Genomic DNA, 22,407 nt, shown 5'->3' with positions numbered 1-22,407 from the left:
TCCTTAAATCTGGTGGTCCTCCACACTTCCTCCAGTCTCCCCTCCCAAGACCTCTTTTCTTCTCCTTATCCGTCTCTCACCCTCACTTTCTCCTCTGGAAGTGGCACTTTCTCTTTCCCGCTTCCACTGTCACCTGTTGCTCCCCTGCATCGCGTGGCGGGTTTCTAGCCTGGGTGGCTCCGGTGGTGGCTTTGTGGTTCTGGTCAGTAGTTGGTGCCGCCCTCCCCCCACTCTCACTTGTTTGAACCCCTCTCTCCTGTGTCGGTCCGTTGCTTGCATCTCAAACTCTCGATTCTGACTTTCCAGTCTGTGCTCTCTGCAGACTTTGTTTTGTCAATCTTGTCCTGGCGTTTGGTTTTTGGTTGTGTTTTTGAAAGTGGTTAAAATTAAAACGGCAGAGTATCACAGAGCTTTCTGTTCTAATTCAGGCTGTGAGCAATCTATCCTTTTTATGTCTGAAGAGTTTTAAGGTTTTGTTTAAAATGTTATGTAAGTGGATAATATGGGAACATTTGTTTATTGTTTTGTCTTCTTCCCATGGAGATAATTTTATACATAAATAGAGTAAGACTGATTTATGTAATTAATTTTACCTTTTTGCTTTTTTATGGTCCTCACAAGGACAATTTTATGATTTTAATCTTTTTTTCATTCCACAGTTTAGCTTCTTTTTCTTCATATTGTTTCTCATTTATTGTTCAAAAAATGTGTTTCTGCTTAGATATTTCCACTTGTGTTGCAGTGATATCAAGTCTCATCAGATCAGCCAGGTCTGAAGCAGTTGGGACACATCAGAGATAGAAGAATTAAACCTGAAATCGGACTGTTCCTAATATGACTGTGATCTCGAAATAAGAACACTTATAATATTGTGTGTAGTTATGCACATTTTTGTGACGTTAATTTGTTTAGCCTGTCAGTCCCTGTCAGTCAGCCAATGTGAGGAAGGTAGAAGCACTTCTGGAGTTAATAACACTGTCCTCTCTTCACAGGGCAGGGTGAAGCTTGCTTGTCACAGTGATGTAAGGACTAAAACCCCTCTAGTTCAATGTGTCATGTCTTTCTTTCTCTCTCCATTTCTAAATGTCTCTCTTCTCTGTGTCGCCTGGGTCCCCTGTCTCCAACCAAACCGATGGGAACAAACTGGTTTCTCACCCTTGTTTTCTTCAGACCCCCTTAGCAGTAGCACTCTCCATTCCAACGTCCCTCCTCCATAGCTGAGTGAATGATACAGACCTCCACATAGCATTCACATCCTTTAGGATAGACCAGAAAGTGCATGTTTTTAGCTGGTTTGGAGCCATGGACAATGAGTTAAGAGTCCATGTTGGTCTCAATGATTACTTTTGTTACATTTTTATGGTTCTAGAAATACAGAGTTATTTCTGTTGTATGCAGTATGCTGCATTCTGTGTCTATTTACTGAATGTATTAAAGCCATAAGATGTAATTGTATGGACACTAGCACAATGTTAAGGTGCACAAGCCTTTTTCACTAAGTGATATATCCTTACTGATGTATCGCCCAGTTCTAGATACCAGATATATCACCACAGTGTCATCGAATAGGCTGTGGACCTAATGAATTAGATAGACTTTTCAACTCTCTCTCTCTCTTTCTGTACAGTTCTGTCAGTTGTGTCTTCTGTACATAGCTAGTTTACTGTCTTGCATTGCATTCAATAAAGGCTATGTCTGTGTGTGTGTGGGCTTGTGTGGGAAAACTCTTCTAGGTTTGATGAAACTGTATGTGTGGGACCTGTGTGTTGTAGAATGTGTGTTTGTCTGACTTTTCAACTGTCTGTTGCTGACCTTTGTTATGTGGCATTTCTATCTTAAGCTCTATTCACCTCCATAACCTCTCTAATATCCTTTCTTCTCTCTGTGTCTCTTGCTTTTTTGTTTTCCCTTTTTTTCCTCCTCCTCCAGGGTACGCAGCTGATCTTCAATGCAGCTAAGGAGCTTGGCCAGCTTTCCAAGCTGAAGGTATCCCAGTGTTAACTATATTCGTAGTTAAAGGGCTTATATCATGGAAATGGACTTTTCCTTGCTTTTGCTTTCTTTAAATAAAAGACTTTGATGTAGAATGTAAGTTAAAATTTCAGAAATATCCTGTTCAGTCCCTAATGCACTCAGTTCATATTTGGAAGCTAAGCTGCAAAAACAGTCCATAATTGTTTTTATGATGTCATGAAAACCAGCACATTTACACATACCCACCTATTCAGCTCTTAGTAGTTTATCCTTGCCCATTTATGCTGAAATTGTAAAGAGTGATTCAGCTCTGCTTGAGAATTAGGCATACTGCATGATACCCAGAATAGAGGTCATATACATATCGGTCTTAAAGACAAAGTAATAAAAACAGAGATAAAGAGAGGGTGGGAAATGGTACACAAAGCCACACAAACGTAAGTGGACCTCATAGAACAAAAATAAAATTCAAGAAAAATGTAGCATATGGGCTGCTTCACATATATAATGTAGTAATCTGATCCAATCATTTTAGTTGGTAAAAGCAACCTGTGCATACCCTTGGAGAATAAACAGTGTGTGTTTTCCCTTTCCAGGAGCACATGGTGCGTGAGGAGGCCAAGGCCTTATCACCCAAGCAATGTGCAGTTATCGAGTTGGCACTGGATACCATCAAGGTAAAACCTAAATTCTTTGAAGAATACACATGCATCATACTATGGCATACTGTGCCTCTTTGGCCTACAACAGTTTAGCCCTGCCCACTCACAGTTAGTTATTAGATATCTTTCAGTCCGAATTGTTTATTGAATAAGGCACAGAACAGGACAGCCAACAAGAACAGTTGTTATTTGCATATATCAGCCTAAAAGGAACAGTTATGAAAAACAACCTGTTTAATTCTAAGGGATAAAGAGAGGCTGGAAATTGATGTCTTAAAAATATATTTTGATTGTTCGTACATAAAACCACAGTTTTATTAATATAAATATATTTATATAGAGAGAGGCAGAGTAGACATTAACTTCCACATGTTTGTTTAAAATTCTTCTTAAGGTTTTATTTTCAAGCTCTTGTAAATACATCTCCTAATATTTTAAATTAGTAGTGTTTTACGATGATCAAACAGTCATGTTAACCATTTCTTGTCGTAATTCCTCCTGTGGTATTGATGTATGTAAGTTGCCGTACTCTACAGGTAGGGCTGAGTACTGCAGAGTTTGCTAAGGCATGTTTTATTTTTGTAGCAATATTTCCATGCCGGAGGAGTGGGACTGAAGAAAACCTTCCTGGAGAAGAGTCCTGACCTGCAGTCTCTCCACTATGCCCTGTCCCTCTACACACAGGCCACTGACAAGCTTATCAAGACCTTTGTCCAGTCACAGAATGCACAGGGTAAGGGTCTGACCCTCTCTCTCTCACTCTCACTTCAGTTGGATTTTTTGTTGGCCTTGAAAATTGGCTTGTTTTTTTTTTTCTTGGCTGAAGGTTAATCTTTATAAAATATTTTGCAGACAACATGCTTATGTGTAAATTTATTTTTTAATTAAAATTAGCATTTCTAATTGACTCTCTTTTCTCTGACTAAACAACTTTTTGGTTAAGATTAATTTTACATGGTCCAGAGGGGTAATGTAAATATGGCAGCACTTGAAGAAGCATTATCTTGTATTTTTCGTGTCCCAAAATGAATGAGTATGTGTTGTCCTACCTCAAGTGTACAACCGAGAACATTAAATTCATTACATGAAAATAACAGAAAAGAGCTTTGATTTCATTCAGGAGTTCACTTTGAAACAGGGTTAGCATAAATCAAATTATGATTAAACTCTATGTTTGGACCTGTTTCCTACTTGTGGGCAGCTGAATGTATTGGCAGTGGAGCTTTTTGGAGTGACAGCAATACATAAAATAAAGTAGCCACTCCCATCTCCGTCATTTATACCAAGATTTTTTTATCCCACACCAATCAGTCATAACAATTAAAGATGTCATGATAAAATTACATTACCCCACCTCATTCATGTAAAACTAATCCCAACTGAATAGTGCTTAAGACATGCTCTCTCTCATTCTTTCCTTGTTTCTATGTTCTTTCCATGTTATTGTAGTCATAATTGTGCTGTGGGAATCCTGACACAGTTTGGCTCTTACTGCCTCTGGCAGAGAAGTCTTTCTAATGAATGATAACTTGAAAATGAATTAGAATAAATGCTACTTTATTTATTTAAACACATTTGAAAGTGATAGGCAGATCAGTTGTATCTTTAGATCAGTTAGTCTTTGACAAATATCAAACAGCCAAGGCCAAGAAGTGCTTGTTAAATTGCTGGTTTATTTCTCTCTCTTTCTCTATCTGTCTCGCTCTCTCTCTCTCATTCATGTCTCTCTTTTTCTCTCTCTTTCCTTATGCACTCTCTCTACACTTATCTTTTTTAATGGTCCTTCTCTTTCCTCCTGTTCTCCTCCCCCTCTCTCTCCACCAGTCCATGGAGGGAAGGGGGTGAGGTTCACCCATAGCGAGGATGTGTACCCCGAAAAGGGTACGTCTACACTGGGCCCAGTGCCCTGCACCACCAAGAATCAGTGACCCACCTGAAACCATCCCCCAGTCAGATCATTCACATCCCATTCAAAAGGCCCAATCGCATGCCCTGCAAGCACCCATACCCTCCCTACAGAGGCAGTCTCGGTCAGCCTGACCGCCTTGACCTGCATGTATGAGACCTTGGGATTGACTTGCTGTATGTGCACATACATCGGTTGGTCATGTATATTGGCACTACAGAGAGAAGAAAGCCCAGAATGAAGTGTGTGATTTTGAATGGCAGAGAATGAGGACTGCACACACACTTCTGCAGTGTGAGAGGAGCACGTGCGCAGTGCTGAGGGGAAGCCGTGACTCACGACTGCTTGGGCTGTGTGTGTGTGCTTGTTGTTTGTGTGTGGGTGCACAAGTGACAAGCCAGCGAGCCGAGACCACGAGCGAGATGAGTGAGAGACTCTTCTGGATGTTTTCTGTTTTTCTGTGCTCGACTGAGCTGCAGGTTCTTTCCATCAGTGAATCAGGGAAGCAGAGCTTGTAGGGCTGTGAATCTTAGACCTCACAATTCAGTTTAATTACAGTGCTTCAGGAAACCATTCAGTGCATCATTAAATTTCAAATTTCACAACTAGGAATTGTTTTTAATTACACTGAATAGCCAAATGTGACTACAGGAACTGTTTACATAGTACTTTGATACAGATAGGGCTGGAACCACTTATCAGTTTATAGCCATGAGTTCAGCATTTACTCCATTCCTGGTTTTTCTTAATTTACACATATTCAGCAATGTAAGTCTTTTCTGAAGGCCTTCTAGTGGCCATTTTACCAGTAGAATGAAATTTATTTCATTCATTCATTCATTTAATTATTATATTTAATATGTTTTAAAATTTGCTAACTTTTTCAAATGAAAAATTTCACAGGAAAACCAGGAGACCTCCAAAATAGGCTTAAATACCATTTTATGGCTACTATGTAAGGGGGTTAAACAGTGACGATGGCAAGGATAGCTACAGCAGTCCAAAAAAAAAAAACAAACATGATGTCCTACACATGCTAATTTGACTGTATGCTGCTGCTGTAGCTTGCTGTTGTATTGATAAATTATCAGTTTACTGTAGCTGTTAATCTGATTCTTTTCTTGTGTGTTGAATTAAGAGTTTTATTAACTCTATATAATATCACTCTTCCTTCAAAGAATACTGTGCCAATTTTTCAGATACAGGTTTATTTCCCATTTCTGAGGATATAGTCTTCAATAGAGCAAAGAGAGTGAAAAACACCCACGGCTATCGATGGTAAAAGCTATTTTGGTCATACTGACATGTTGGCACACAGGAAAAAAGACAACAGAAACATTATATTCCGTGCTTCGTTATAGTGTAATGTTTAGTTCTCAGACCAAGTTTTGGATGAAACCTTCATATCAAGTGAGAACATGGGAAGAAGACACAGAAAAATGAGACATTGATTCATCGAGTACTAACAGCTGTATAGAGCTCCAGGTATTAAAATGAACGAACAAACTGCAAGAGCATCCATGAGCTCTAATAATTCATGTTAATGTTTGTTTCAAAGCTAAAACTCAGACTCATTGTGGGGTATCACTGTCTTAGATACAGTGAATATGTAACTGCAAACTACCTGTAGTTTTAAATAATTGAAAAATCTAAATAATAAATGTTTATTTATTATTGATTTATCAAACTTGCTTATCACCTCAGGCCTAAATACAGATAATAACAACACACAAAGCTTTTTCTTATTAACACACCCCTTGGAAAATAGCCTGCAAAGTTTATGTTAAAAAGTGCATACTTCACTGAATATTAAGATCAACTCAAATCTACTTTAACATTCCAGAATCGAGCAGCACCTTCAGATTGATGCTTCGTGGTGCCTCTATGCATTTCTACATTTATTGCTTACTCATATTGCTTATTTATCTAATTGATGCCTGAATTTGATTGAATGTTGGAGTGACAGTAATGGGTGCTGACTCAGTGTGTCTACAGGCAGGGTCTGTCCTGTGTCGTCCGTCCCCCCCCCGCCCCCCCCCCCCCCCCGCCCCCCCCCCCCCCACCCCACTCACACACTGGCTTACACAGTTGTCTCTCCCCCAACCCCAACTAGCCACCCCCACCACACTCCCCGAAGCTTCTCCCATCAGGCAGCCAGGCTCACAGAAGATATGACAGCATGGTCTCAGCCAATCAGAAAGCGTTTTAAGTCAGGTGACACTGTCTGTCAGCCTGCATCAGCATTCTGGGGTCCCCGATTGGCCCTTGAGGACCTTTAGGACCTCATCACTGCCGAGACTCATGCTGCCACATGCACGCTCAGTCAGGCCCTCTTTTGCTTACGCTGCAATACGTGGCCTTAAAGTCAGAAGGGGGCTGTTAGCCACTACAACTGCATCCCAGATCAGCCCGACATTTGTGTTTTTTGTGTGTTGTTGCTTTCTGGGCAGCATTGTTTTCTTATGCTGCCTGTCAGAGCATAAGCTGCACAGAGCTCCACAGAGCTGTGCTGAAGGCAAGAAGAGCGGCAGCACCCAGCACATAGAATTCTCTGTGAAACACACTCTGTATCCATGTACTCTCTTACTGTTGTCTTACTCGGGTGAGGTAGCTAATATGAATTTGACTTATGGTTTATTAAGTCCAGGATGTCGATGAGTTGGTAATTAAATTTCAGTATTTGTATGGTACTGACCAAATTACTTAAATACTATAGATATTATTTTTTTTTTCTCTTTAATGGTGTCATTCAGTTCAAAATTTCAGTACATAAGTAGTCAGTATCATTGAGACAATAAGCTAGACTGGTTCGAGATTTCTTCCAAAATTTAGACTGGTGATTGTCTGAATTGCATTCCAAATGCTATTAATGTCAGCACTAAATATACCCACTTCCAGCACCCCATTTCTGGTTTTAGCCACTGTAACTTTTGGTTATTAATCTAAAAGACACTAACAAAGCTGAGCCCTTTCTGTAAATACATAAAATAGAAAAATGAATATGTTAATCTTTTTTTTTTTTTTAAAGAAACATCAAGAATGTCACAAAATCAGCTACACAGGGATGTTTTCAGACTCCATATTAGTGAACTGAATGGTAGAAACATAGAAATTGTTATAACTAAGGCATTAGAGTTAGTAAACAATTATTAATAATAATAGCAGCAATATATATTTATCTATAACATGCTTTTCTAACATGAAGTGCTGTAGAATCAAATCATAATCAACAGAAAACACATCAAAGCAAAAAAACAAAGGCAACAATACTAAAATGAGCAAAAATAAATAGAATGTGAGTACATTAAATACAAACAATAGCAAAATCAGTAAGTATCAAAAGCACAACAAAAAAACTGGATAGTAAAAAAAAACTAATTAAGCAGTCAGAACAACAAAAAAAATCATTTCTTTTAATTTCAGTTCTTCTCAGGAGTCCCCTCAGGTGTTGAATACTGAGTACCTGAATACCATAGGAATTTGCTATTAGCACCCTAAATTGCTATTTTTACTTGCTTGACTCAGTGCCTGCTGAAACTGTATTGTCTAACTGGACAGTGGTGCTGAGAATGGAGATCCTGTTTGTTCCACTTGGACACAGCTTACTTGGTCTAGCTGTGAGAAACTGCAGTCATCACTGTTTCGTAGTTGTATCTGCACAAACACACAAATATATACCCAGCCACAACCTAACAACCTAACCACAACCTAACAGTTGACCTCAAGTAAATATTGTGGGATATATTTTAATGTCATTTAAAAATGCAGGAAAATATGAGGTGAAGCAGGATTTGTGTGTGTGTTTGTATGTGAGTGCGCATCTAAATATGTTTAAAAGTGTGTGATAATTTTCTTTCACATGCATGTATAGAGATATGGATCCACTGGAGTCCATGGGCATAGAGAGTTGAACAGCCTTACTGCCCCCTGATGGACGAAATAAGCCAGTACCCATTTGCATGACACCTCTCCCCTTCCTTCCCAACATCAGTAGCATGGAGCACAGGGCCTGGCAAGACTCAAGATCCTGCTCACTCACACGTACATCCTGGTAGAGGGGTGGTACTGTGCACAAATGCTATTCACATATCTGAAGACTAATTATTTGCAACTTGATTATTCAACATGATGCATGATGCATTCCAAATCAGGGATTAGAAACTAAAGAAGGACAAAGAAAATTTAACATCCCACTACATAAAAACTGGAACAAAGTTAGGTAAAAAAGTGCTCATTTAAAAAGTGATAAGCTGATTAATAGCGCTATTTATTAAAGGGCAATTCCACCAGTGTTTCAAAATTTCTGTGCAGTTCAATTGTTGAGCTATAAACAGAATCTGGGTGTTCTGATGTGAAATGGTGCATTGCAGAATTTGCGGACTTACAGACTGACTTACAGGTGATAGGAACCAAGCCTCACAACGCATGGTCTACAACACTAATCTTTTTTATTATTAAAAACCATCAGCAAACATAGATGTGTCTTCTGCACTTTCATATGTATGGTTGATAATGCTGTATGGTATATAAGTTTTCTTTGTTTTGCCTTACAGTGGCTTGCATGCACCTTTCCACCATGAATGGAGGTTAAAAAAATATATTTCCAGCCAAAACCTTATTTCCCAAATATTGTTTAGTTTAAACTATCGCCAGGCATCAGCCAGCATATTTGTATCTATTTTATGTGATAACCCTGTGTGAAGGGGCTTTTAGAGGCATTAAATGTCTCAGACGTCTGGTTCCTATCACTACTACAGTGAGCAGTTCTGACTAAGTAAGTTTCTCTAGAGTATTTCACAATTAACCACTCTGAATGACTTTATTCACATCTTGACAGTTGAATTATGCAAAAATTTGGAAAAATCATTGGAATTCCTTTTAAACTCTGTTTAATTTCAGATTTTTTTTTCTTCATTATTTAGTATTATTGAGTTCCTGCTCCAGCAGTATGTAACCCCTCCCCTGTTGGTGACCAGTAAAACAGCCTAAAAGAACAGGTTGATGGGGTTCCTCTGATCTTGTACACTGTCCCTATATTAGAGCTGTTAAAATAGTGCTGGAGCCTACTAAAGTACATCTATTTTATTAATTTTGATTACATTCTGTGAAAAATTATTGTTTTTGGCTTTCTCTGTAACTGTTGCTAATCCCTGATCTTAATGTTTTTGACTTTCCAGAGTACATAGCATAGTGCGACCCCTCTAGCAGAATGTCAGTCAGATCTGCCTTGCAGTGGCAGCTAGGGCCTACCACTCAAAGGTGGCGGGTCTATATCTGGAACTCTGAGCCACAAAGCGAGAATGGGCACAGTTTGGCATGTCCCTGCCTGCGTTTGAGTTAACGGAAGGGAGTCCTGTAAAATGCCCTACCTCTTCTCATGCTTGAGTGGTAGAGCCTTCCCTTTCTTGCCTATGGTGCACACCTTCTGCTCATGAACAGAGGAAGTGATCCTCCATGGCATGTGTGCAGATCAGACAGATCTCACATAAAATTTAATGTAAATGTATGATCCCAAGCAGTTCTTCTTGTTGTCTTTGGATGTTGCATGTCTGGGGAGAGTCAGAATCTGAGCTTAGTTCGATATTTATGAATTAGCATGAGATGTTTTCAGCTAATAAGTACATTTTCCTCTTAAGCCTTATGCCGTTTTATTCCTCCATCTTTACATAGACACTAAAAGCTCTGAAACATTTATGAGGATTATATGTGAAGAGATTATAAATGAAAAGACTTTGTACTTGTACTGTACAGTTCAACAGCTAAGATCTTCAGTAGTTTCCAAGAGTGAGCACAGCAATGAGGTCTCTATTTCAATGTCCTCTGGCTGAACGTGACCTAAGTGCTGTTTCAACAGCATTTTCTCTTCTCTGTGATGGTCAGCCATCTCCAAAAGTCTGCATACAACAGGAGAGTTATTTTTTCAGTCATGCAGGAGCAAGATTTCCAGGCAGACCAGAGTATTTGCTCAAGTGAGAGACTATTGTATGACTGCTCTTCTCTAACAAATCTCCTCAGGCTCCGGTGTGGAGGATGCAGTGGGAGAGGTGTCCATCCATGTGGAGATCTTTACTCATCCCAACACTGGTGAACACAAGGTTACAGTGAAAGGTCAGTGGTGGTTATTTGATGGTGTTTGGATTATTTTTGGACCATCTAAAATTGCTTGAGATTTTCTTCTGGAGGTACTCTTTTGAATGGATTTCTTCATTATAAGTTTATATTAAAAGAAAGGAAATGCCTTTTTAGTGGTGGCTGCAAATGATCTGCGGTGGCAGACATCAGGAATATTCCGGCCCTTTGTGGAGGTCTACATCATCGGCCCCCACCTGAGTGATAAGAAGAGGAAGTACGCCACCAAATCAAAGAACAACAGCTGGGCCCCCAAATACAATGAAACATTCACATTGTAAGTGAAACATTTTTCCATGCTATTTATTCAAACACGTAACTGCTGTGTTGCACACCTAATACTTTTTTTGTATGACAAAACACCCTGGTTTTTTGTTTACAATAACTTTTAACTTTTATAACTACATATAAAACCAATTATTATTGTTTCTGGCCTAGTGACTACCAGGAACTCTGCAACTGGAACAAAACAACTTGCACTTAAATCTTTTGAACAAAATCATGTACATTTTGCAAAATTTCTGTCAACGAATGACTTTAAAATATTTTTCATAACATTTATTTGCATCACATTTTTTTTAGACATTAACTCTCATTTTTTGAACATTTATCTACCTATAAATATAATATTTATCTATTTATCTGTGAACAGCACGCTGAGCAACGAGGTGGGTCCAGAGTGTTATGAGCTGCAGGTGTGTGTGAAGGACTACTGCTTCGCGCGAGAGGACCGGACGGTGGGCATGGCTGTGCTGCAGCTGAAAGATGTTGCGGCACGGGGCAGCGTGGCCTGCTGGCTTCCGCTGGGCAAACGCATCCACATGGACGAGACGGGCCTGACTGTGCTGCGCATCCTCTCACAGCGCAACAACGACGATGTGGCTAAGGAGTTTGTCAAGCTCAAGTCTGACCAGCGCTCGGCTGAGGAGGGCCGAGGTAGTTAAGAGCAGGTGCCAGTTAGGGAAAGGAAGCTTTGCGGCGTTGTGAAATCACTGCCCACCTCTTCTTTCTTGAAGTGTTGCACTAACACAGACACCTAAATGCACACAAACACACTACACAGAGCAGAGTACACTCTACCACCCCAACAAGGACCAAAAATCATTTCGTCCGTTGGATAGTAATGCCTAGGACACTGCCATAACCTGCCATGAGGCTTGTCTGACAAGCACAGTTTGGCACCTAAAATGATACAGGCATAAAGCCTTGTATCTCTTTAATACTTGATGTTTGTGATGTCTTTGATTTTTAAAGTTATCATATTATACAAAACCTCATTGTTGAAAGATATTTAAAGAATAACATTTATCTAGTCATTCATACATATAATAAATATATTAACATTGCAGATATTCTATCAATATAAAAAAAAAAGATACAGTTGTCTAACTTCATACTGAAAGACATATATATGGATCTTTAGATTCTTTTTCCAAGTGCATTTGGGAAGAGTTGGAAGCAGAGATATGACAGTCTGAGTGAAAGCAGGGTTGCTACATGTCGTGCCATTGATGCCTCCCACCTCCCCTTTCCACATCCCTCTTCCCTAACGTCTGTTAATGATGTCTGAGACTCTATGGAAACCTCTTCTGTAACTGCCTTGTTCATTTTGTCAATCATTCGTGAACCTCCTCATGGGTGATCTATGTCAGGGTATTTCTCTTTTGCTCTCAGTGTGATGTCCTTCTCCTCTACTACTGAAAGGCACACTCTTTCTTAGGGCCAAAACCTCCTGTGGTTCAGCTTTTGGAAAATTATGCAAACTTTTAGATTAAGCACAAGTAGACTATTATCAAATGATACACTGGCTTGCAGTGCACATACTGTGGACCAAATACATCTCACAAAGGAGACTACATTTCTTTTACACCCCTCATGTAATGATGTGAATGGAAAGATGGTAGTGACTTGGCTGTTCTCAGTAATATCAGAGAATGTGTAATCTAGGTGTGTCGAATAGTATAAAGTACCATCTCTGATTTGTGTTTCACTTAAAATGCTAATATACAGTACTGTACAAAAGTCAGAGACCACCCTTTATTCATTTGTCTGTCAAAACAGCCTTTAAGTTCAAACTATTAATTTTTTGGCGTGGGGATAAAAGCAGAAAACATATTTAGCAGAAAATTATGCAGAAGCCTCAAAAACGAAGTGTAATAGCATGTTTCAGGATTTAGTATCCAATTTTTGCTTTTTTACAGCTTATATTCGTTTCATGAGATTTGCTTTCAGTTTTTTAAAGAAATCTGCAGGGATATTTTTCCACACCTCTGAAGTTCAGCCTTCGAAGTTGGTTGCATTTTCTGCTTCTCACATTCGAAATAATCTCCAACACGGACTCTGGAGTGGTCAGTCCATTGTTAAGAGAATACCAACAGCTTCTTTGTTTGATTTACAAATGATGTTTCTTTTTTTGTCTGTTTGCTTTTCTCAGTGAGGCTTCTTGACAGCCACACATCCTTTTTAGACCCTTAGCACTGAATTGTCTTCTAACAGTGGAAGGATGGACAGAATTACCTATGTATTTTTTTCATATCTGAAGCAATCTTCAAAGAGGAAAGCTTTCAATACTGTTTATGTGGTCTCTTAGGTCTTGCATGGTTGTAAGGAGTCCTATTACTTTAAAATTTCTAAACAAACTCTTGTCTTGTTATATATTTTTATTAGTGGATAGCGTTGTATCTTGCCTCCTCAGAAATATCTCCTGAAAATGTTTTAACCTGTACTTAATAGCTGTTTTGGCTGGAAATTAAGTAAAAGAAGGGTGGTTTCTTAATTTCATACCGTACAGTAGATAACAATAAATGACAGCTAGTGAACAAGACTAAGGTCTTATCTTCATAATGCTAACTAGCCCCAACTATCTCTCATTTATTATTAGCAACATTAGCGTTTTGGGTGAAGTATTTCTCTAAGCACACTACCAGTCATCACACTGTCCAGTCTCTGTATGACCTCAGACCAGCTGCATTGTGTGAGAGCGTGTGCGGCCTGCATGTGCAATACATCATGTGAGCGTATGACTGAGACTTTGTAAATAAGGTGTAGTGGTGTTGGGTAAGGCGCGTTGTGGTGCGATTTGTATCAGACACCAGTGTTGCCTGTTGGTAAATATCAGCAGTCTTGCTCAGATAGGACCTTCAAAGAATTGCTGACTTGTTTAGATAATTTTGTGGTCACTTACTTTTATAAAGTAGCATCTTTTTAAAAATTTTTACTTATTACATCATTTTCCCCTTACATACCACAGCAGACACAATAGAAGAAAAAATGGAAAGTATCCTCTATTCAAAATCATTCCAGTGCTGTTGCCATGGGAACCTCAGATCGTCCTGCCACCCGTCCAACTAGCAGAGCAGCACAAAGGGAATGCAGCCCCTTCTGTGTTTATGTAACCTGATTAATACATGCCTGCTCTATCACATCCTCTTCATTTTACAGCCACTGATCAATTAGGGCCGTAAATGCAGCCAGTCCACCCTCTTGCATTCTGGAGAGCACAGTATATAATAAAGCTTTGGAGGAGGGTGTTGTTTTTCTGTGGGGGAGTGGTTCTGGAGCCTCACTTTAAGCCTGCCAACATGAAAGATCTCAGCAAGCTATCCGAGCTGCATCTCTAAAGGTTTTAACAAAGCCTTTTTCTGCTATTGCAGAGATTCACCGAGGAACTCTAGCAAGTGCTCAAGCACAGGCATTTTGAAGCTCTAGTAATATTGGAGATCTAAAAATCCATGCCCCGAAATGGCTTCTGTTTAAAAAACGTCATGCCATGTGCCCTTGTTTAACTTCTCTATGCATCAAATAGCTCTAGTTGACAGTTGTGTATTGTTTACATTGTGGATTATCAGCACAAAATCGTCTGTTGTGATGGCACTGCTGGTTTTTTGGGGGGTTTTTTTGGAGTCTAAATTTAAAAACTATTGCCACCCTCTTATTTCTGGGGACTGTTTGGGTTACTTAGATGGCGGTTAGTTTAGTGGAGGACTAGTGAATGTTGAACAGATTTGAATATTCTTTGGAAAATCCTTGGAAAAACAACGAGCACCTGACTAGTTTATAGAGGGGATGGGTTTAAATCGTTAAACAAAACTGTAGCAGCAGCTTCTAGCTGCAGGAGGGAGACGAAGGGATGGTCCGAGTCGTGTTGCGGGATCTAAAGCTGTGTGCGAGATGCTCTTAGTGAATGTCTGAACATAATAAATGAGTTGTGATCTAACGTGAGCATGTAAACAAATGATAGAGAAGCACACACAAGTCACACGTTCACCACCAACACAAATACACGAACACTGCTGTCTGACCTAAACCAAGACTCCAGACCTGTAAATAAAAAGCAGTGCATGTTGGGAAAGATCTCTTTTGTGCCAGCATGTGTCTTTGACGTGATTTCCAATTGTTGTCTTTTATTTATTTATTTGTTTATTTTGATATTTGGGTATTATTTTCTATTTTTGAAAGGCTTGTGAATATATAAATATGTATTACTGATGTGTAGTGATACAGAGTACTAGCATGAGAGACTTTTTTTATACACAGATGTTTATAATTTTTGTTTTTCTAAATATGATTGTTCTTAAATGGGGATGAAGGTGAAACTAATAGCATTTTTGCTGTGTTTCTACTTAAATGGTTATGAATACTAAATAAATGGCTATAAAATCATTTATTTGCAGGGTGTTTTTCATTCCATCTTTGACTCATGTAAACTTCTGAACACAGACACTGATCACACAAAAATAAAATCAATCTAAATGATCATTGTTCTTTTATATTGTACATGTAGAATGGTCTGCATGGTCTGGAGAAATGTCTCCAGCATTCTCAGTATTGTGATATACATCCAAACAAGCTAGGATTATTAGTAATAAAATTCAACCCAGACAAATTCGTCAGCTATGAATATGCATGAAAATAATAAAGGTTTGGTGCTTTGAAAAAGGTGCCTGTTAGTCACAGAGGGTTCCAGGGTCACTGGGGCAGTGTCATCCTTCATACTTTGCGGAGAAAAGAGATCTTGAGAGACTCTGGGATTTCCAGCTGCTCAGCACTGACAGGTGGGGGCGGCAGGTACGGGAAAGTAACAGGGAAGACCCTCCTAACATCCAGCAGCAGCTGAGGAGGGTGCCCATCCGAGCGTCCCTTCAGCAGCCCCTGAGAAACCCCACACCAGTATTAAAGCCCTCTCATTTTGACTGAATAGTTACAATAAATATGAACTAAATCACTGACAAGCGTCATGACTTCTTACCTGAACAATACGAATGAAATTGAGCGTTACTCTCTCCTCAAGATCACTCTGCGGTGTGTACTGTGTCAAAATCTTCACAATCTGCAACAGAAGACAGTGTCATTGACCAACATATAACTCAGTTCTTTAAAGTAGTCTGTCAATATTTAAGTAAGGTGCTCCACCTGCTGGCTTGACAGGGCATTGCAGGTTTGTACTATGGCTTGTCCATCCACCTCTGTCTTCTTGCTCATTTGTAGAAGCTGGGCTGCCTGTATAAGGGGCTCCAGAGCAGACGCAGCACCTCCTGTCCACAGGTCTCGACTCCGCAACCACTCCTCTAGCAAGCTCACATTATATCTAAGTGAAAAAATGACATGGCATGCTTTCTTCAGACCCTCAATCACTTCACAACTGAGAGCAAGAATGAAGCTCACATATATACTGTCCTTACAAAAAAGGCAGTTATTCAAGTGTGCTATAAGTATACTTCTTTTAAACTAAAAATGTGAGTTTTGCTTTCAGTTTACTTTGTTATATTCCTATCAGAGATATACTAAACAAAATTATACATATATTTAAGTATACTTGGCTTTCACTGACCAGTGTGCAGAAAAGTCTAAGTATTTTTGGCCTACATGAGTAATTAATCTTTTGATCTAGATATACTTAAGAAAAGTATAAGTAAGTACTTTTGCTTTATACATGAAGCTTAAGTCTTATAATTTGAGAAGGAATAGCTTAGGGTAACTGTACATGTGAGGAACAGATCATTTTAGAACATTGTAGAGAAGTATAACCTGTTTGTGGGCTGTCAGGGACTGATTTTGGAGAAGTTGCATGCCAGAAATTCTAATATCAAACCTCCCTAAAGACTGTGTGTGCTTGTTTTCTTTTGATCTGGAATGTTGATTTTGAGGTGCTATGTTCTTCCATTTTTGTATCAAATACAATATTTGAATTTTTATTTTTTTTAAAGAAAACAAATATGTTCTTAATCCTGAGTATGTCTTGTGAATTTTCAGAAGTGTAGTCCACTGGTAGTGTTCATATTAGTTAAATTCAATTCTACTTAAAGTACTGTTAAAGGTATATTTCAAGTATAAAAATAATACCTAGATAGAAATCAAGCAAGATACTTTCCAGTGCTAAAATAATTATGAATAGTAAACGATAAGTATTACATGTTTCATATATATTACATATTTCATTAAAAAAATACAAGTATAATTGCAATATATAAACTACTAAAGTGGTAGTTTACTTTAAAGTATACTTGAAAGTGTACATTCATAAACTAAAATGTGGGATATAAGTATGTAACTATTAAATGAACAGTATAGTTTACTGTGTATTAACAGTAAATAACAGTGTAGTTCACAGTAAAGTTGTATTACAAAATAAAACATGATATGTAAACTAGTTGTGTTCTCAAAGTTCACTCCTCTTACACCTAAAGAATACTTAAAAGCATACTTTTATAACTAAGAAATGGGCCAATTTAGTATTAAAGTATTGAAATAGTACACTTACAAGCATATTACCAGTACATTGATACTAGTATACTTACTATATAAAGTATACTTGGGAAGTATGCTTCAACTTTACTTAAGTTCACTTAATGAACTTTAAAGTATTCTTTTTTATAACATCTCAGCACATTCAGTTTTAGCTCGAATATACAGTCCTTTACAGGTTATATCTCAGAACATAAGCACAAACAGTTTGCTGAAGACTGCTTTGCTCTGACCGGATCTGCAGGCCGCGGTTCCAGCAGCACATGTCCTTGCGCAGCAGCAGGCTGTTAAGAGCACTTGCGGCCAGCAGGTGTGCGAGCTGCCTGAAGGCCTGTTCTAGCAGGGCCGCAGGCAGGTCCTGCCGCTCTAGTGCAGTGTGCAGAGCCCCCAGCTCCCTCAGTACGGCTGCCATGCTGGCCACCTCCCCAGAAGCCGCTGGGCGTGGGTCAGAGCCTGCACGCTTACGAGAGCCAACCATCTTTACCACAGCTCCGGACAGGCCCGGGATGGTCTCACTCTCTAACATGGCTGGAACTGGGCAGAGGAGAGGAAGGACTAAGAGTGAGCAGTACTCCCTGACAACAATACAGTGGACAGATGTTGTACTATCATAATTAAAAGCAATAAGTTGGCAAAAAATCTAACTCATACAATTTGTCCCTCACCTCAAAAGCAGCCATGGCATGCAGGAGGTGCAAAGTTTATTGCCTCAGACCGCCTAAACTTGTGAAGTAATCTCAAATAGACTTGCTTATGTGGTTTCCACACGTTATAAATAACTTTATAAAAACATTATAAAAATGAACTAAATTACAGACAAAATTCAGGCTTCAAGCTGGCTGGTAAATACCAAGACATCAGACATGAGAAATAAGGGAGATATTGGGCAAATAATTTTTCTATGAACTAGCGCTTTAATCTTTAACTTTTAAATGTATAGTTCCGGTCCTAAAATACTGATTGGCTGAGCCGCGTTCGAAGCCGTGGTGAAATACACGATATATGTGCACCTGTGACTGCCTCACAGCAACTGAACTCTACGGAGCCCCGCTGGTGACATCCTGTATAAATAAAAATAATGCGTGGTATTTAGTAAGGCGTGGGAATGAGATGATTAAGTCGGGGCCACGCATTATTTTTATTTATACAGGGTGTCACCGGCGGTTCTTAGTAGAACTCTGTATTACTGCACTACGTCACAAAATATCCTTGTGCTGTGAACTTAATGGAATAAGCTTTGACTCTAAAATGCTGCTCGCATGGACCACTGAGTGTGTTAGTGAAGTAAGAACCCATTTTGTTTAAACTGAGGGGCTACCGACTTATTTTCTTCTTAGTTAACTAGAAGTAGGCTGGCCAGCTAGCTAACGGGCTCAAACATAGTTAATTAACAGGCTAAACACTTCAATCATTAATATCACAGGCTTGAATTAAAGTAGAAACTTACGATGTGATTCATTGTAAAACGGCTGTATTAAAGTCTAAAGATTGTCACTTGAATGTCTTACACACTTCAGCGGTAGAGTCAAACCCAAACGGCTTCGTACTCCCTAAATAGTGTGCTAGCTATGGATGTTTAAACATTCTAGCCACTACAGCCACGTAGTGCACTATTTATGGAGTATGGACGTGGCTGAATCCCAAAGGACTATTCTCGCTGTATTGTTGGGGTGCTGTATGTAAATTCCTAGGTAGGGCACTAGCTTATGTAGGGAGCAGGGAGCCATTTGAGATTCAGTCCCAGTGTGAGAGGAGGGGTGCCATTGGATTGGTGCTATATAAGCGAAAATATTTGTATTATGTCATCATATGTTCATTTTAATAAGATAAATAATTAAAACCGATGCAACGTATCCCATAGACCACTGGAGTCGTGTCATCATTTTGTAGTCGTCTTCATACTCTTGGTGCAGGGAGCCATTTGAGATTCAGTCCCAGTGTGAGAGGAGGGGTGCCATTGGATTGGTGCTATATAAGCGAAAATATTTGTATTATGTCATCATATGTTCATTTTAATAAGATAAATAATTAAAACCGATGCAACGTATCCCATAGACCACTGGAGTCGTGTCGTCATTTTGTAGTCGTCTTCATGCTCTTGTGCCCATATTAGGAACTCCGGGTCTAAGCCATTCTCTATGGTCTCTGTCGCACTGTGTTAACTAAAAATGTTATATAACATACTAAATTTGTTTTTTGATTATTAGAAAAGCAGCACATTTATTACTTAAAATTTGACCTAGCAGGACGTGATTTAACTGGATGACACAGGGAACGTCTTTGTTAAGGCCCACATGCGGCCAGCTGAAGAGGGGGAGCGCGTGTAATTGTGATGTCATTGAGTGGTCCATGGTTGCTTGTCAACGATACTATACATTAAAGGAACTACATTTCTTGGTGGAATATTTGTTTATGCTGATTATTATCAGTAATAACAAATTATTTTCTAAAAAAAATTTGATTTGTCAAATTTTATGCTGGCCGCGGTTTTATAAAAACACTGATTCTGAGCTGGAAACTTTCTCTACTATGAACCATTTCACATCAATCCACCATTAATGGCTTTGCTTACATCTTAACCACTGAATCATGTTGCCATTTTGAAAAATCCCCTTTAACGGCTGCACAACACAGTAACCATTTAATGTGTAGACATACTTCACCAAACAAGCTACAGAATGACAACTGTGTGTATAATCATGAGAAACAAAAGACTGTGATGAGAGCTGTACCGATGATGGGCTGTAGGCGACTCTCAGAGATGGCGAGCAGCTGCTGGTAGGCCTGAATACACACGTCACCGAGCACCCGCACTTGCTCCCTCAGCTCCACCTGCAGAGGGAGCACCTCCTCACCTCCCCCTACCTCCTATACAACCACAATCAAGAGAGAGCCCATTCTTAACATTTAAACCCCTTAAATGGCCAGGGCCCATCGACAAGCCCAAAGTTTTATTACACACTTCTATAACCTAAGAATAGCTCAGCCAGTTTGCACTGAAGTTCCTGTAGTAATTGAAAAGTGAGGCTTAGTATGTAATAAGAGAAACATGTATTTCCAACATGAGAACTTTATAGAAACTAAAAACCTTCTTAACTTTAAAAGTTAATGTAAAGAGACTTTATTCCAAGCAATTCTAGAGCATGCTGCTGTTGTCTTCAAATTACGTAGCACAATAAAAATAGACAAAAATGGAGACACATTTTTCTTCAGAAAGCAATGATATGTTAAAATTTCCAAGATTATCTCAAATAGCCTGGGAACATGACTCAAATAAGATTCTGTAATAACAGCACACTGTGCATGTCTGTTACTACTTTTTGTTATTGCATTACCATGAGCTCAGTTCAGACAGGATTACTGTTACTCTGGGATTATGAAGACAATTCTGACTGTAATTATTACATGTCCACTTGTAAAAACCACAGACATTGCAGATTCACTGAGGATTTAAATCATGGATCTACTCTGTGATCATTTAACAATCATAGTACCTCCCCAACTGCTAGTACCTGTGTGGGTGAGTGCTTGGTGAGCAGGTCTTTTAGCACACAAGTGTTCTTCAGCCACAGAGCCGTCATGTCCAAATCACCACTTTGTTTCTAATGCAGAAAAAAAGAAAAACAGTATACTGCTTACTAAATCACCTTTATGGTATCAGTTCCATCGTGTCATGAACATAACTAGGTGTTGCCAATTTCTGGAAGCCTAATACACAATGGTCCATATAAAGGCTCTCAGAGAAGGAGTGCTCCTCTTTGTCCAGAATGGGCCTTTAGTCCTAAAATATAAATAATTTAAAAGGAAAAAATTGATCCTAGCAGGCACAAAGCACATCTAATCCAGCAAGAGAGATAGCAACAGAGAAACAATCACTTCAGCATATTTACTGAGTTATCAGTCCCACAGGACACGACTCTGTGCTGCCTAGTCAGTTTTGTTAATGCTGTGCTATATTTGTTTTTTTTTACCTTTAGGGCTGTTTTGAAGGCCGCCGCTGCGGTGACACAGAGGCCTCGAGCACGAGTGTGATCCCTGCTGAAGTCCGCCTGCCGGACACACAGGAAGAGAAGCTGCGCTGCCAGGCCTGGATTTAGAGAGAGAGCTGCTTCAGCCCGAACATCTGCAGAACACACAGATGAGGATGAGGAGAGTTACTTTTAAAATTCTTTCAGAAAAGTACAGATCACTGATTAATGTACTACTTTAGACTTAAAATTGCTGTAGTCTAATCGTAAGGGTCACTATATTAGTAATGAAATCTGATTAGTTTATGGTACTTTTGGAAAACTTTTTCTAAAATCATACAATTAAATAAAGACACAAGAGAGACAATGACCATGTTCTAGAACAAGATAAACAGAAATGCATAGAAACAATACAGGTGATGTGCAACTGTCTGTGCTTTATGTACATCCATTTGAAATCGTCATTAAATGTTTTGAGTTTTTCAGGTATTCAGAAAAGACATGCATAGTTTTGAACTTAGAAATTAAGTATTAGAATATTGTACCCAAACGGCTTTTTAACATTGCTACATTGTTGTGCATGGTGACCTACCCTTCAAACTGCACTCACTGGGATGACACAGATTTCCTATCTGAGCAAACCATTTATACTTTTCAGGCTATCTGAGTCAGGCATGGCTGTGTGTTACTGTTCTCATGCGAAAAAACAGACCAGGCCAAAACATAATAGTTTTAATAATGGTTTCCAGATTTAAACCCTATAGAGAATGTTTGGTCTCGCATTAAACACAAACTAGGTTGGCAATATTTTTTAGCTGTTTGAAGCCATCAATATTCAGTGGACTCTTCTTTGTATAAAAGGCTGTCTGCAAGTTTACCCACAAGACTTTAAGAAATCAAAGAGAAAAGTTATTCCATAACAACTTATTTAATCTATTTGCATAAGGATTTGTTGTTAAGACCATTGAAAGCCTAATGTTATAACTTTTTTTTTGCAACAGCAAACAAAAAAAAACCTTGGAAG

General features: G+C 39.0%; 2 protein-coding genes across 12 annotated transcripts in view; one reads left to right on the top strand and one right to left on the bottom strand.

Annotated features, from left to right (window-relative positions):
- unc13a (unc-13 homolog A (C. elegans)) overlaps positions 1-15,333 on the top strand; it is a 58,462-nt gene extending 43,129 nt beyond the window's left edge. For 3 of the 11 annotated variants that reach the window (XM_017702320.2, XM_017702314.2, XM_017702313.2), the window contains 8 exons: positions 993-1,022; positions 1,930-1,986; positions 2,571-2,651; positions 3,222-3,369; positions 4,461-4,517; positions 10,558-10,650; positions 10,789-10,948; positions 11,324-15,333. In XM_017702320.2, coding sequence (XP_017557809.1) covers positions 993-1,022; positions 1,930-1,986; positions 2,571-2,651; positions 3,222-3,369; positions 4,461-4,517; positions 10,558-10,650; positions 10,789-10,948; positions 11,324-11,615 — 918 coding nt within the window. In that variant the 3' untranslated portion in view covers positions 11,616-15,333. The remainder of the gene's footprint in view (positions 1-992; positions 1,023-1,929; positions 1,987-2,570; positions 2,652-3,221; positions 3,370-4,460; positions 4,518-10,557; positions 10,651-10,788; positions 10,949-11,323) is intronic. The other 8 variants (XM_017702321.2, XM_017702318.2, XM_017702317.2 and 5 more) reach the window with 4 other exon arrangements.
- The window catches only part of si:dkey-110c1.10 (unconventional myosin-Vb), a 27,860-nt gene continuing 20,583 nt past the window's right edge, over positions 15,131-22,407 (bottom strand). Inside the window, exons 28-34 of the mRNA XM_017702323.2 lie at positions 21,387-21,538; positions 20,928-21,017; positions 20,148-20,283; positions 17,649-17,949; positions 16,084-16,258; positions 15,920-16,000; positions 15,131-15,822 (exon numbers count right to left, since the gene is read on the bottom strand). Coding sequence (XP_017557812.1) covers positions 15,661-15,822; positions 15,920-16,000; positions 16,084-16,258; positions 17,649-17,949; positions 20,148-20,283; positions 20,928-21,017; positions 21,387-21,538 — 1,097 coding nt within the window. The 3' untranslated portion in view covers positions 15,131-15,660. The remainder of the gene's footprint in view (positions 15,823-15,919; positions 16,001-16,083; positions 16,259-17,648; positions 17,950-20,147; positions 20,284-20,927; positions 21,018-21,386; positions 21,539-22,407) is intronic.

The sequence above is a fragment of the Pygocentrus nattereri genome, chromosome 15 (assembly GCF_015220715.1).
Source record: "Pygocentrus nattereri isolate fPygNat1 chromosome 15, fPygNat1.pri, whole genome shotgun sequence".
Taxonomy (NCBI): Eukaryota; Metazoa; Chordata; class Actinopteri; order Characiformes; family Serrasalmidae; genus Pygocentrus; species Pygocentrus nattereri.
Note: the sequence above shows the minus strand (reverse complement) of the source record. Positions and strands in the feature narration are given on the sequence as shown.